The sequence below is a fragment of the Microcaecilia unicolor genome, chromosome 5, assembly GCF_901765095.1.
Source record: "Microcaecilia unicolor chromosome 5, aMicUni1.1, whole genome shotgun sequence".
Classification (NCBI taxonomy): domain Eukaryota; kingdom Metazoa; phylum Chordata; class Amphibia; order Gymnophiona; family Siphonopidae; genus Microcaecilia; species Microcaecilia unicolor.
This window is the reverse complement of record NC_044035.1, coordinates 290000395-290015851: the sequence shown is the minus strand read 5'-3', so window position 1 is coordinate 290015851 and position 15457 is coordinate 290000395. Positions and strand designations below refer to the sequence as shown.

General features: G+C 41.4%; 1 protein-coding gene across 1 annotated transcript in view; it reads right to left on the bottom strand.

The window, feature by feature from the left end:
* NCAM2 (neural cell adhesion molecule 2) overlaps positions 1–15457 on the bottom strand; it is a 351991-nt gene that overhangs the window by 169947 nt on the left and 166587 nt on the right. The window contains exon 11 of the mRNA XM_030205047.1: positions 9719–9815. Coding sequence (XP_030060907.1) covers positions 9719–9815 — 97 coding nt within the window. The remainder of the gene's footprint in view (positions 1–9718; positions 9816–15457) is intronic.

The window sequence follows — 15457 nt, the reverse complement described above, 5'->3', positions numbered from 1 at the left end:
GCATAGCCAAGCTGAAGAGCTGTCCTAAATAAGGTCACTTAGCAATGCGGGTGTCCGCTCTGAATATTGGACTTGCACCCACATAACTTTTTTTTTTGTTTAAAAAGAAGCCCCCGAGCACCTTCCTGCCAATGTCTCTTTTTTCCCTTCTTCCCTCCCCCAGTGTGCATTAAGACCCACCTGCAAGAACTCCACCTCCGCTTCCTCCCAACCGTGAAAGTAAGCCCTCCTCAGTAAAATGTCTTGTGGCAGCCATTTTACAAAAGCAGTGCGAGGTGCAGGAGCGAGGGAGCTGTGCTCCTGCTCTCAGTGACCCTGCTGACCCCAGTGACCCAGACCCATATCCCACTCTGTTACACTTATGGTGGAAAGTGTGACCTGTCCAAAACCCACCAAAAACCTACTGTGCCCACATATAGGTGACACCTGCAGATGTAAGGGCTATTATAGTGGTGTACAGTTGTATAAGGGGGCAATGGTGAAATGTGTATCTGAGACCTTTTATGTGTAGTCTACTGCAGAGTCTCCTAGGGTGCCCTACTACTTTGCTGGGATGTCTGTGGTGCCAGCATACTAAGAATGATGGCCCCCCAGATGTCCCACTGGCTTGTTTTTCTGTATTTTTCCCTTAGACTTTTTTTTCCAAAAATGATCACAAAAGAAAAAAGCACTGTGCACAAAACAACTACAAATGTCTAGGGAACGTCCATTTTCTAAACAAAACAAAATAGACATTTTTCCGGTTCAAAAATGGTCATGTTCACCACTTGATTCTTGGACGTTTTCAGCAAAATGTTAAAAGTTGTGTTTAGATGTCATATCAAAAATGCCCCTCCACAGCTCCAGACTGTCTGTTCCAAGAATCTACAGAACTTCTCCTTGCTATGATGGCCAGCAATTCACAACCTTCTGATAAATTTTCTTAAAAATTCTGCATAGCACCTCCTGACTTTATTAGAGCTGCGCTGGCTTCAGATTCAATTATATATGCATTCTCAAATCCATGTACTTGAATGAAAATAGCACTCCAATTTTTTTTTTTTTTTACTGCCTTGTTTCAGGCAAACCTTATCATTGTTATGCTACCTCACTCCCAGCATGATCAACATACAGCAGTGGTTCCCAACCTGATCCTGGAAGCATACCAGACAGTCAGGCTTTCAGGATATCCAGGGGCAGCCTGACTATTAGGCGACTCAAGGAGAGGGTATCAAGTGGTACACTTTGGGGAGGAGCATCTCCCCTTACTTTCCTACACGCAATTCCCTGAAATTTACCTTTCTTCATGTTCCATCAGGTGGCAGCGGTGGTGGCGGCAGCAGCAGCAGAGATTTCCATATGCTGCACTGCCATCTGCATCCACCTTTTCTTTTTACTGCAGCCGCTTCTCTGATGTAACTTCTTGTTTTGTCGGAGGTGGCCACATTAGAGAAGAGGACAGTTGTCAGCGGCAGGGCAGCATATGGGAATCACTGTTGCTGCCACTGCTGGCTGCTAGAACATGAAAAAATAAGGTAAGCTTGGCCGGGGCGGCAGCATCTCAGCCCTGCCTCAAGAGGCCTCTTGGGTCGCCCTGAGGATATCCACAATGAATATTCATGAGAGAGATGTGCATGCACTGGAGGCATATTCTATATCAGTGTGTGTAAATTTTGAAACACCCACAAAAAGCCTATTTCCCTGCCCTTAACCATGCCCCTTTTTGGCTGTTCTGAATTACAGAATACGCTTAGCAAGTTGTATGTGTAAATTCTTATTATTGCCAAATAGTGCTCATTTGCTAAGTGTTAACACACAGCTCTAATGCAAGGCTTCTGTGTGATAGATAGATAGATAGATAGATAGATAGATAGATAGATAGATAGATAGATAGATAGATAGATAGATAGATAGATAGATAGATAGATAGATAGATAGATAGATAGATAGATAACTTTTGACAAGCAGCTATGGGTGGTTGTAGTGTGCAAGTGTATTTATGGATATGGAGGGAGGTACTGCTTAAACCTGTTTCCCCAAGGCTAAGGTAAGGACAAAGAAAGGGAGGAGGTTTTGGAGAGACTTTTTTTGTTGTGTGTGTATGTGAGAGAGACTTTATTCTACCCAGCAGGAGCTGCCACAGCTTCAGGCTAAGTGTGCAGAAAAGGGAAATAAAGAAAAGCTGTTGTAGAATATGGAATAGAACTGAACTTGCAGGTACCTGTAAACCAGACTGGAGAAAAGTTTTAGGATTTCAATAAAGTAAGCATGTGGCAGTCTACAGGCAGAACTGGAAATGTTGAAGCCTGTGATTTAATGGACTGAGGATATTAAAAGGACCAGTAACTCTGCTTGGAACTCTGCTTTGGGGATCTGAAGTGAATACAAATTTAACTGCAGTTTGTGGGGAAGTCTGTTCCTAGTCCTGGGTAATTGGTGGATCCAGTGGCACAGGCGAAAGGTGTGGTTCTTTCTACCAGAAAACTCAACAAATAAATGTCATCATAACCCTCTCCTTAGGTCACTTCACTGGCTTCCGATCAGATACCGCATTCAGTTCAAGCTTCTCCTTCTTACCTACAAATGCACTCAGTATGCAGCCCCTCATTACCTCTCTACCCTCATCTCCCCTTACGTTCCCGCCTGAAACATCCGCTCACAGGACAAATCCCTCCTCTCAGTACCCTTCTCCACCACCGCCAACTCCAGGCTCCGCCCATTCTGCCTCGCCTCACCCTATGCTTGGAATAAACTTCCTGAGCCCTTACGCCAAGCACCCTCCCTACCCATCTTCAAAACCTTACTCAAAGCCCACCTCTTCAATGTTGCTTTCGGCACCTAACCTCTATACCTTTCAGGTAATCTAGACTGCCCCAATTTGATGACTCCTACTTGACTAACTACATTTGTCCTTTATATTGTAAGCTCTTTGAGCCAGGACTGTCCTTCTATGTTGAATTGTACAGCGCTGCGTAACCCTAGTAGCGCTTTAGAAATGTTAAATAGTAGTAGTAGTATAAGATCCAGGTCTGTGGTAGCTGTGGGTGCTTGAGCACCCCCAGTATTGAATAAATTCCTTGACTGTGGCCAGTCATTTTGAAAAGTTGGTTCCTATAAATGTCACTACCTTGCATTTCAGAGAAGCAATAAGTGGCTTGTCACTGCACTATGAAATCTACCCTGTACTTTCCAGAAATAGAAAAGACAAGATATAAATTTGGAATGAAATCAGAGCCGGTGGTTGGGAGGCGGGGATAGTGCTGGGCAGACTTATACGGTCTGTGCCCTGAAGAGTACAGGTACAAATCAAAGTAGGGTATACACAAAAAGTAGTACATATGAGTTATCTTGTTGGGCAGACTGGATGGACCATGCAGGTCTTTTTCTGCCGTCATCTACTATGTTACTATGTTTTATGGATTCAGTGAAACATATAATTTGCTTAAAAATGGAGCAAGGTACCTAATGGCCTTGTATTGGTTCTGTCAATAGCATCACTATGAGTGTGTCTTAAAATTCATAATGATTATGTTTGTTTGTTTGTTTGTTTGTTTGTTTTAACAGACCTGCTGATTTGGGGTTCTATCAACGCACTTGGAGATTAGATTTCTTGGCCCTGATAAGTTTTTATAGATTCTGTGTAAATGCTAACATATTACCAATGTGAAAAACATTTTCTTTGCCTCTTCTCAACTGAGATCCTTTCCAGATGCTAAGAAAATAGTTTTGACCCAACTCAGTGAGCTGTAATGGCAATTAGATCCTCCTAACTTTGTTATGATGTCACTACAATTTATCTTCATTTTTTTTACTTGGGGTCTCCCCTATTAGTGTGTTATATATAAGGAAGGAGGCATCAGTGAACAATGCTCCCTTCATATGTTATTCTTGTTACTTTTTACTATATTATTTTAATGTTCTACTGTAACCCTTAGTTCCTTAGTATTTCATCTTTGCTGAAACTATTAAATGTAAGAAAAAAATCTTGTACTAAATCTATGTAAAATGATTTTATATAAACTTACTTGTGTCTGTACTATAATTAAACTTCATAGCAAGTCTAGATAAGGTGCCAAAAAATACTGCTTGAATAAGACACAACAAAGCCAAGTAGAGAAGTATAATCTTCTGAGCATTTGCACAGCTGTAATCTTTTCCTTCTATTCACAGTTTGAACCATGTTGGTAACATCTAAGCACCATTCCCTCTATTAACTATGAAGTTTTAGAGGGGCATAATCAAACGGGGCACCCAAATTTTCCTGAGGGCATCCTCGCAGGACGTCCTCGCAAAGGGGCAGGAAACCCATATTATCAAAACAAGATGGGCGTCCATCTTTCATTTTGATAATATGGTCGGGGATGCCCAAATCTCAACTACTACTACTACTATTTAGCATTTCTATAGCGCTACAAGGCGTACGCAACGCTGCACAAACGTAGAAGAAAGACAGTCCCTGCTCAAAGAGCTTACAATCTAATAGACAAAAAATAAAGTAAACAAATCAAATCAATTAATGTGTACAGGAAGGAGGAGAGGAGGGTAGGTGGAGGCGAGTGGTTACAAGTGGTTACGAGTCAAAAGCAATGTTAAAGAGGTGGGCTTTCAGTCTAGATTTAAAGGTGGCCAAGGATGGGGCAAGACGTAGGGGCTCAGGAAGTTTATTCCAGGCGTAGGGTGCAGCAAGACAGAAGGTACAAAGTCTGGAGTTGGCAGTAGTGGAGAAGGGAATGCCCAAATCTCAACATTTAGGTCGATCTTAGAGATGGTCAACCTTAGAGATGGTCGTCCCTGGTTTTCGGCGATAATGTAAACTGAGGATGCCCATCTAAAAAATGACCAAATCCAACTCATTTGGTCTTGGGAGGAGCCAGCATTCATAGTGCACTGGTCCCCCTGTAACTGATGCACTAACTGAATGGAAAAGCCCTTCCCTTACCAATCCCTTAGCAATTCGGAAAGGAACAGGCATGCATGAAAGAAATTGCATGCAAATGAGCTGCTCCCTGTTAGCTCATTTGCACACGATTTCCTTCCTAAGGAGGGGAAGCCAGTGCAGAGCAGCCAAGCATTATGCGTGGCTGCTCTGCAAATGACAAAGACTGCTTCATGCATGCAGACAAACTGCGTGTATAATAGCCGTCTACAACCTTAAATAAATTGCCATCTACAACCTTAGAAAAATACAAGTCCAGGTGAAAATGTCCAAGTGCTCATCAGGGATGTCTTTTTTTTTTTTTTAGAGTATGGGTGAAGGATGTCTTTTGCTATGCCTCTGTCCCTGTGATGGCAGTTTAGGATGTCCAAAACATGGATGTTTCTGTGAGAAAGATGTCCATGCCTTTGCTATGTCTCTGACACATTTTATTTATTTGGATTTTGGATCATAAGTAGCAGCAGTGGGATTTGAACTGGCCACCTCTGGATTGCAAGAGCAGTGTGCTAACCACTAGGCCATTCAACCACTTCACCACTTTGTTCCACTCCCTTGAAATTTGGCCGTCCCTGTGGGGGGGGAGGCAATTCAGTACGTCCAAAATGTTTGAAAGAAGGACATCCACGCCTTTACTATGCCTCTGCTGACTCACACATACCATTCTGCTGCAATGTACCTGAGTATTACATTTCAGGCTGGAAAAAAAAGTTTTTAAAGTTGTTTTTTTTTCGGGGTGGGAGGTGGTTAGTGACCACTGGGGGAGTCAGGGGTTGTCATCCCCAATTCCCTCCGGTGGTTATCTGGTCAGTCTGGGCACCTTTTTGAGGCTTGGTCGTAACAAAAAATGGACCAAGTAAAGTCGCCCAAGTGCGTGTCAGGGATGCCCTTCTTTTTTCCATTATCGCTCGAGGATGCCCATCTGTTAGGCACACTCCAGTCCCACCTTTGCTATGCCTCCGACACCCCCCCAGGAACTTTGGTCATCCCCACGACGGAAAGCAGTTGAGGACGCCCAAAATCAGCTTTTGATTATGCCGATTTGGGTGACCCTGAGAGAAGGACACCCATCTCCCAATTTGTGTCGAAGGATGGGCGCCCTTCTCTTTTGAAAATAAGCCTGTTAGTCTACTTGAAACTGTGAAGACTACAGTATGTCCCCTAGCCCACCACATGTCTAACTATTTTCACACAGGAATAAAAGCTTTAAAAAAAGAACTCCGGGAGCATTCAGTCCAAATAATTAAAAAAAATTATGAAAAAAGCTATCAATTTCTTCATTACAGTATTTAAGGACCTGTTTACTAAAGTTTGGCAAGGTTTTTCATTACCCGCTCTTAAATTCAAAACTTAAGGTGCAGTAACTTCAAAGCCTAGATGATACAGATATATGTCATGCCCAGTATCTGCCCTGTACTTACTGCATAAGGCAAACACTTACCACATAGACCCACATTCCATACCTTGCAGATAGCATAGGCACACCTGTGTTAACTGCTACAGCATGGAATGCAGACCCTGGTATAAAAGTAAAAAAGAATGGTGTCAGTGCAGCGGTGCTGGATAAATGTCTCCCCCTTGACAGTTAAATGACTTGTCCACATAATATTGCTTAAGGATGCAGCAAAATATACAATTTGCCCTAGGGAGTCGAGGAGTAGCTTTATTATTATGTTAGTGCAGCAGGTTCGAGTCTTATTGCATCTCCTTCTGACTCTGGGTAAGTCACTTAATCATCCTTAAGTACCTGTATATAATAAGTAAACTGCTTTGAATGTAACCACAGAAAAGAGATATAACAAATCATATCCACTTTCCTTCAACAGGATATCCTCCACAAACACTTCCCCATCAAAGCAGCCCCTGATCCAAACCCTTGGGCAGTAGCCCACTCACTATACCACCACCCCAATCATCATCACTCACATCAGACAGCACCACCCCTCTAACAGTAACCCCTATCCAGATCAACACCAGGCTCCCACAATGACCCTCCTTGAGACCATACCCCCTCATAAGACTACCCCCTTCCAGACCTGAGGACTCAAAAATATACCTCCACCCCAGAGACACCCTATAACTACTATACCAGGGCCCTTCCTCCATTACCCTGACCTTCCTGGAACTTACCCAGGGGTCTACCTGTTGTCTAGTGAGGGCAGAGTGACTTTGTTCCCACCTCATAATTGCTCCAGCTTTTAAATGGCATCAATGACCCTTAGAAGCAGTCTCTTAGTAATACCACTCAGGATCACTCTGCTATATAATGCATGAATGGCGGTAGTTTCATGAATCTACTGCTGGCATATTGAACTTGAAGCAGCTATGGGATGATTGCACTGCTCATCCACTAAACTACCAGGGTGATCCTTGGGTAAGCCATGGGTTCTGAGGATGGAGGAAGGGTCTTGATATGGTAGTTAAGGGGTCCCACTCAGGGGCCTTGTGGTGGGTGGTTCTTAGCTTGTGACTGCTAGTGTTGGGGATGTGATCTGATCTTGGGAGGTTAAGATGGGGGAGGGAATTATTAAATGGTGTGGGCTAGTGTTGGGGAAATTGGAGGGGTGTTTCATTGGACTATGACTGTGCTACCAGGCTCCTGTTAGCACGTAACACTTAATGTTATGTCTTGAGATGGCATTAAGTGCAGCCACACTATCAGTAGCTGCAGCAGCCAACTTTATGCCTAGATGCTTTTTATGATAAACATATCTGCATAATTGTGATAATTTAAAATGACAAGTGTACTTTCCTCCTTTGACCAATCCCTGTACCAGGAATGTCTCTATAACCCCATAGTGGAAGAACACAAGATGTAGAATAAAGCTTGTTCCTTTATCTATGTTGAACAATAATCAATACACCCATTTCAGTATATAAAGAAACATTTATAATTCTCTCTGTATCTGACATTACTACTGAAATTTCAGTGATTAAAATATGACATCATAGTCAAAATAATTGGACTGATATTCAAAGCGATTTAGGTAGGCAAGAGAGGCTTCTGCCCGCTTAAATTGCTTACTACCACCTAACCACCAATATTCAGTGCCACTAAAGTGGGCATAACCTCTGAAAATTGCCCAGAAAAGGTGAGCAGGTCAGGGACGATGGAACAGGGGCAGCATTTGGGAGGAACCAGGGGTTATTCAGGTGCCAGAAATATTCAGTGCCGGGACCCACATACCTAAGTGAGTAAATTTAGGTCAGTCAAAAGCTATCGTAACTTTACCCATTTGCTATGTGGCCCCTGACCTCTTGTGGTGACCATTTTGTTTGAAGCAATGGCAAGGGACAGGAGTGAGGGAACTTTGCTCCTGCCCCCAATGACTCTATTGGACCAGCAAGAAGAAAATATAGGCAAAGGAGGAGCCTAGCTGGAAAGTGGGAGGTCATTCCCATGGGGAGGGGTTTTCTGGGGTTTTCTGACATATGCTGGGAAAGAAGGAAGAGAGGAGGAGGGCTTTTCAGTGGATTAGGGACATTTAAAAAAAGCTATATGGGTCCTGGATGATATTCAGCCCCAGATTTTCAATGTTGGTGTCCGCATATGGCCCAGCACTGAAAATGCAGGGCTAATTTACCAAGTGATGGTCAGAGTATATAAAAATATTGACTGCTGCTGGCTGAATACTGAGGGGGGGGGGGGAGGGAGATATGTCTACTTCTAGCAAGCCAACAGTGCAGAGGAATATGAACTTATGCATTAACTCATAATGGAGGAATGAGAGATCTAGTGGCTAAAACTTTGTGCCTCAAGTCTCCATTCTTCCTACATTCATTAGAAAGAATGGTATTTTCCTTCATTTGACTTTCCCAGTCCACAAATTAAAATCAGAATGGGTTCCAGACAATCTTCATATGCAAATAGAGCAAGAACCCCATAGACTATCCAGGATATAAAATAAATCAGGGGAGACTTCAGTAAGGAATCTTTAGTGATCTATTACCTACAGACAATTTTCTTAGGAATGAAGTAATAGTGGACCTCAATGCAGTAAATTATGAGCAGCACGGTTATTTCTGTCATAAAGAACATTTATACCAATAAACATGATTCCAGTTACATTTATTTATTTATTTATTTATTTGTAGCATTTGTATCCCACATTTCCCCAACAATTTGCAGGCTCAGTGTGGCTTACATTTGCACATGGCTGTATGGGTAATATTAATGCAAAAATAAGTTTAATTGGTCAATTTGTGGCACTTCTGCTTGAGAAAGAAGCCATAATATAGTTCAAAATTGCACAGCAACAATAGTAACATAATGCATAATAACAATAACAAGATTAGTCTGGAAAGTTATTTACTCTGATCTGTAGGCTGGTTCTGACAAAACAATAATGATACCTTTTTTTTTTTAGGTATAATAAGTATCTTCCCCAAAGAGTTTACAATCAAGTGGATATCTGAGGCAACAGGAGGTACAGCAAGGGTTTTTAATACTGTCTTCGGGATACAATCAGCCTATCTGGTTTTCTGGCTATCTACAATAAGTATGACTAAGAAAGATTTGCTTGCACTGCCTCTGTTATATCCAAATCTGACTTACGCATATTCGTTGTGGATAGCCAGAAAACCGGACTGGCTAAGTGTATCCCAAGAACTGGGTTAAGAACTACTGAGATGGAGTGATTTGGTCAAGAACATAGACGGTGTAATTGAGAAAAGTGGGAATTAAACTAGAGGGTTTTCCTTGACCCAACTCATTGCTGAAAGATCCAGGACAACTCATTGATTTAAGCCCCTGGACTACTGCTTTCAGAGGCTTTTATTAATGAAAAGAAGAAAGGCTTTACTCACCTGCTAATGCAAGGATGTACTCCTGATGTCTTGTGCCTATTCTGTTGGTAGCAGTACAGTTGTATTTTCCAAAGTCATTGTCAGTTAAAGGTGTAATCTTAGCAACAAAACAAAACAAAAAAAGTGTATTTTAAAAGGATTTAATATGATTCAGGGCTGAAATTTGAACTATATTTTTATAGCCAATAAAAAATATGAGTCAATATTTAAACATCATAGTGAGAGTTTGTTTAAAATACAGACAATTATGTTCACTATGGTGACAGTTCTTTAAGTGGGCACCTTCTTTTAGATGCTCTGATGCCATGTGGTGAGGACCTGTTCTGTAATGGCATCTAAATGGTTATAGAATGGTATAGAATAAGTAGCATCAGTACACCTTAGATTTAGATGCATGCAGTTACATCACTGTTGGACCTGGTGTAACTGGGGTGGGCCTAAATGCAGCAAGGGTGCACGTAATTTACTGTATTCATTTTATAAGCTGCCTGCATTTAACTGGGAGCCGCTCCCATGTAGCCCCCCCCCCCTTGCATTTGTGTACTGTAGCACTTATGCATATCCTTGTATAGTAGAGATTAGGGTGCTTAGATGGATAAGTGCTACTTTTTTTTTTTGCACTTACACACAAAGGTTTAGATTCTATATATCATGTCTAAAAAATCAGCGCCAAAATGAAATTTGCCTAAGCATATTCTATAAAGTACGCCTTCATTTAGAATAATGAATATATGGAATATGCTGAGTGCTGCTCTGAGCAACTAAATTTAGTCACGGGCATTTACGTCAAGTAAAACTTGGTGTAAATCCAGATGCCTAAACTATACGCAGACCAGGTGTATTCTATAACAACATGCATAGATTTTAGAAATGCCCATGACCCGCCTGTTGCCACACCCATTTTTAAACCATGCAACTTAAAATTTATGCGCACCACATTAAAGAATATGCTTAGATAGTTCTGCATGTAAATTCTATTTAATGGCAATTAGTGCTGATAATTGGTTAACATCCAATTATTAATGCTGATTAGCTTGTTAACCAATTAGCTTATGCACATTGTTATGCATGGAAATCTAAGTGTGATACATAGAATCCTAGGGAAAAGAGGTGCATACCCATGAGCAACTAAATTATAGAATTGCCCTTTATCCCCCTGATTCTTCAAAGAGCTCCCAAATTGGATGCGGATCCCAGCGCACTATTCTGTAACAATGGGCATCTAAATTGGATCATGTGCAACTCAAAAGGGGGCATGGCATGGGAGGGACATGGGCAAATCAAGAGCATTCACAAAAGATGCATGTAATATTACAGAATAGAGGGGATCCATGCCCAACCTGCGCATCAGGATTTACAACAGGTTTCAGTTGGCATAAGTTGAGTGCGCAATTCAGTGCTCAATGCTATTCTATAAAGAGTGCTCAGTCTGGAGCTCCGTTTATAGACTAACGTTGAATGCCAATTTTTAACACCTATTCAGTGTCATTTATAGAACTTCCCCCTATATGTATAGGGGTGTTATTTAGCCACTATCTATGCTATGTGGTTCAAGTCAGGAGAGCAATTTTTTTGTCCAAATTTGCTTCACAGCTGTACACTTAGCAGTTGAATATCACTGCTATCTGTGTAGCTGGGGAAAATATCCCCATTACTATATGGCCTGTGGACGGTGGCTTACAGTAGTTTTATTTCTCTCTGTCCTCGCTCTCCTAGTTTTCTCCTCTTACTCTTTGCAACTCTTTTGAAATGGCTTCCTTTTCTGTTTTCCATTAATCGTTTGTGATTGTAGCCACTTTGATGGCATGTCCGTAAGCAAAATATCAAACATATGTAACCTTCAACCTTGATAGACCAGGAACAGTCAGAGAAAAGATTCAGCGGTACTATTAATATAGTGCTGCTGAAAACTGGCATATAGAGGACATCCGTATAGCAGTGGCTACTATATGGATAAATCCTTTAGAATACTGACCCATCACTGTTTTCAATAAAACTTTATTATGATGCTCTGACAGTCCTCAAAGGAAACATTGATTTTGCACAAGTATTTGACATTTCTTTCTGTTCTCAGTAAAATGTGTTTAACCTTTCTCTTTCAAAACAACCTCTATCTGTATAAAAAAAAACAATGAAAAGTATTTACTGCAATAAAACAAACAATGGGCTGCACTAGTATAGGCGCGTATTTTGGGCACACGCAGATCCATTTTTCAGCATGTCTCTAAAAAAAGGCCTTTTTTAAATTTTACCAAAAGTGGACATGCAGCAAAATCAAAATTGGCGCACGTCCATTTTGGGTCTGAGACTTTATCACCAGCCATTGACTTAGTGGTAAAGTCTCACGCATTAACTGTGCGGTAATCATCTACTCGCATAGAATGACGATTACCACACAAAAAAATAAAAATTATTTTCTGGCACACGTAGTGGACGCACATCAAAAATGAAATTAAATTACCGTAAGGGCCACGCGGTAGCTGGGCAGTAACTCCAAAATGATGCTCATTGGGCACATGTAGGCACCTATGCAGCTCAGTAAAAGGGCCCCTAAGATAATTACATCAATATAATTGTTTTAGAGAATTTTTGAAATGTTGAAATGGAGTTTCAATTAATAGATCCATGGGAACTGTATTGAAATGAAAAGTCCAAAAATGTTACTGTTGAACTGATGTCTGATCTCCTGAAATACCTGACATAGCATTGGTCCCATTGTTTTTTTATTGACATTGTTTATCTGTCATAACATAAGCTTACTGAAGGAGTAGATTGCTGTATTTCAAAGGAGAGTAGTAATTTGGAAGCAGTTAAGAAAACATGCAACTTTATGTCTTTATGGAGACACAATGAAACTATTGTAACAAAAGAGAACACTGATATAAATATCTGCATTATATGTTTATTTGAGAGCTTCATTTTAAAAGCCTAAGAGAGTGGTTGAGTACCCTAGCATCCAGCACTGATACATCAGCTATAATAGGCTAATATTGAATTGACACAATCCATGCAATACAAGGTTAGCAATAATGGATATGCAAAGAATGAACAGCTATAACAGATAAAAATATGCCTCTAAAATTCATTTCTGCTTCCCTTGATTGCAACAGAGAGGTATAACATCTCTATTCTAAGGAATTTACAGGACCATAAATTCTCACAGAACAATTTTTGAGGGAAGGTGGAAAGTATACCTCCAAAAGTAAGGGCACGCAAAAACAAAACCATAGACAATTACTAAACAATTAGTAGCCTATTTATTAAGCTGCATTAGTAATTTAATTAGGGTCTTAGAGTACATAAACAACATGACACTATGCTAATACTATCACCGCATATTAACTATTTGGCATGCTAATTGCCAAATTAAATAGCTATCATAGAAATTAGGGATTAGGGAATAGGGACAAACTGTGTTTCAACTGCTAATGTTGCAGATAACTAAGAGGGACATAATCGAACAGGGGCGCCCATCTATAAGGGCGCCCATCTCTAATGATGGCCCCGTAAAGCAGCATACCTGACTGTATTATCGAAACAAGATAGGCGGCTATCTTTCGTTTCAATAATAAAGTCGGGGCTGGCCAAATCTCAACATTTGGCCCGCCCTTAGAGATGGCCCCCCGTTAGAGATGGCCGCCATTGGTTTTTGCCGATAATGGAAACTAAAGGCGTCCATCTCAAAACTGGCCAAATCCAAGGCCAAGGTCGTGGGAGGAGCCAGCATTTGTAGTGCACTGGGCAAGTTCAAGAAATTATAAAAAGATTTTTAAGTATATATTTATATATTTTTAAAATGGACTGACAAGAAAAGGTGGAAATTACTACTGCACCACTAAATCAGCGGCGAAGTACCACCTTTTATGGTCTGAAGATACCTTCTTGTGTGAATGGTTTTCTGATTTATTGTAACAGCAGTAGATCTTTATTGTGTACCCTAACTTAGGTGCCAAAAATGCATTAGGTGTCATTTATAGAATAGCATCCAACTTTGGGCACGAGGATTTACACCAACTGTCCTGGTGTAAATCTTCATGTGTAAATTAGGTATGGAACCCTCAAATTTTATAATACAGCTTCTACAACTCCTTTTCAATTACACGCTAAAAGATTTGTGTGCACATCTTTATAGAATAGCACTTAGCAAGATGTGCCACCCAATTATTGACACTAATTGGATCGTTACTCAAATAAATTGCATGTGTAAATTTGGCACATGCCAAGCTGAACATCATAAAAGACATGTTGATGGCTAACCATATGGCAATAACTGATCTTCAGTCCCAAATGGAAGCAAATGCAACAACTGCAGGAGAATCAGCAGAGATTTGCTATGCTGGATCAACGTGCCATGTGGCTGGAAACTAAAGCAGAGGCCGTTGACACAAATAATAAGCACATTTGTCAATTGCAGGAGGTTTAGATGACTTGAGCAATAGGAATTGTGCATAATCGGAGTACCTAAAATGACAGATGCTTCAATTTTAACATCTTTTTGACAAAACTTTTTCACTGAGACCATGGGGCTCAAATTTACTTTCAAGCTTGAGATTGAGTTCATTCAGTGGGTTCCATCTAGTAAGCCAAGCCTGACTTCTAAATTCCCTAGACCAGCTATTCTAAAACTGTTACGTTATCAGCAGGTTTTATAGATTATCACTGCTGCTTCCAAAACTAATGGACTCATTTTCGAAAGAGAAGGATGCCCATCTTTCGACATAAATCAGAAGATGGGCATCCTTCTCTCAGCAATGTCCAAATCGGTATAATCGAAAGCCGATTTTGGATGTCCCCAACTGCACTCCATCGCAGGGACGACCAAAGTTCAAGGGGGCGTGTCGGAGACATAGCGAAGGCGGGACTTGGGCGTGCCTAACAATTGGACGTCCTTGACCCATAATGGAAAAAAAGAAGGACGTCCCTGTTCAACACTTGGACATTTTCACCCGGACCTGCTTTTTTTTATGACTAAGGCACAAAAGGGTGCCCTAAATGACCAGATGACCACTGGAGAGAATCGGGGATGGCCTCCCATTACTCCCCCAGTGGTTACTAACCCCTTCCCACCCTCAAAAAACATTTTTAAAAATATTTTGTGCCAGCCTCAGATGTCATACTCAGGTCTATGACAGCGCATGCAGGTCCCTGGAGCAGTTTTAGTGGGTACTGCAGTGCACTTCAGACAGGCGGACCCAGGCCCATACCCCACTACCTGTTACATTTGTGGAGGTAACAGCGAGCCCTCCAAAACCCACCAGAAACCCACTGTACCACATCTAGGTGCCCCCTTTCACCCCTAAGGACTATGGTAGTGGTGTACAGTTGGGGCTAGTGGATTTGGGGGGGGGGGGGGTCTCAGCACACACGGGAGCAATTTATGAAGTCCACTGCAGTGTCCCCTAGGGTGCCCGGTTGGTGTCCTCGCATGTCAGGGGGACCAGTGCACTACAAATGCTGGCTCCTCCCATGACCAAATGGCTTGCATTTGGTCGTTTCTGACATGGACGTCTTTGGTTTCGAGAATTGCTGAAAATCAGAAACGTCCATGTCTAGGGATGTCCACCTCTAAGGACGACCAAATTTAAGGATTTGGACATCCCTGACGGTATTTTTGAATCAAAAGATGGACTTCTATCTTGTTTCGAAAATGCCCCTCCACGTCTCCCATTCATTAGCAGGGATATATGTTGTACATTTCTCCAGATGTGAGTAAATCAACTGCACACAAAAGGAAACAAT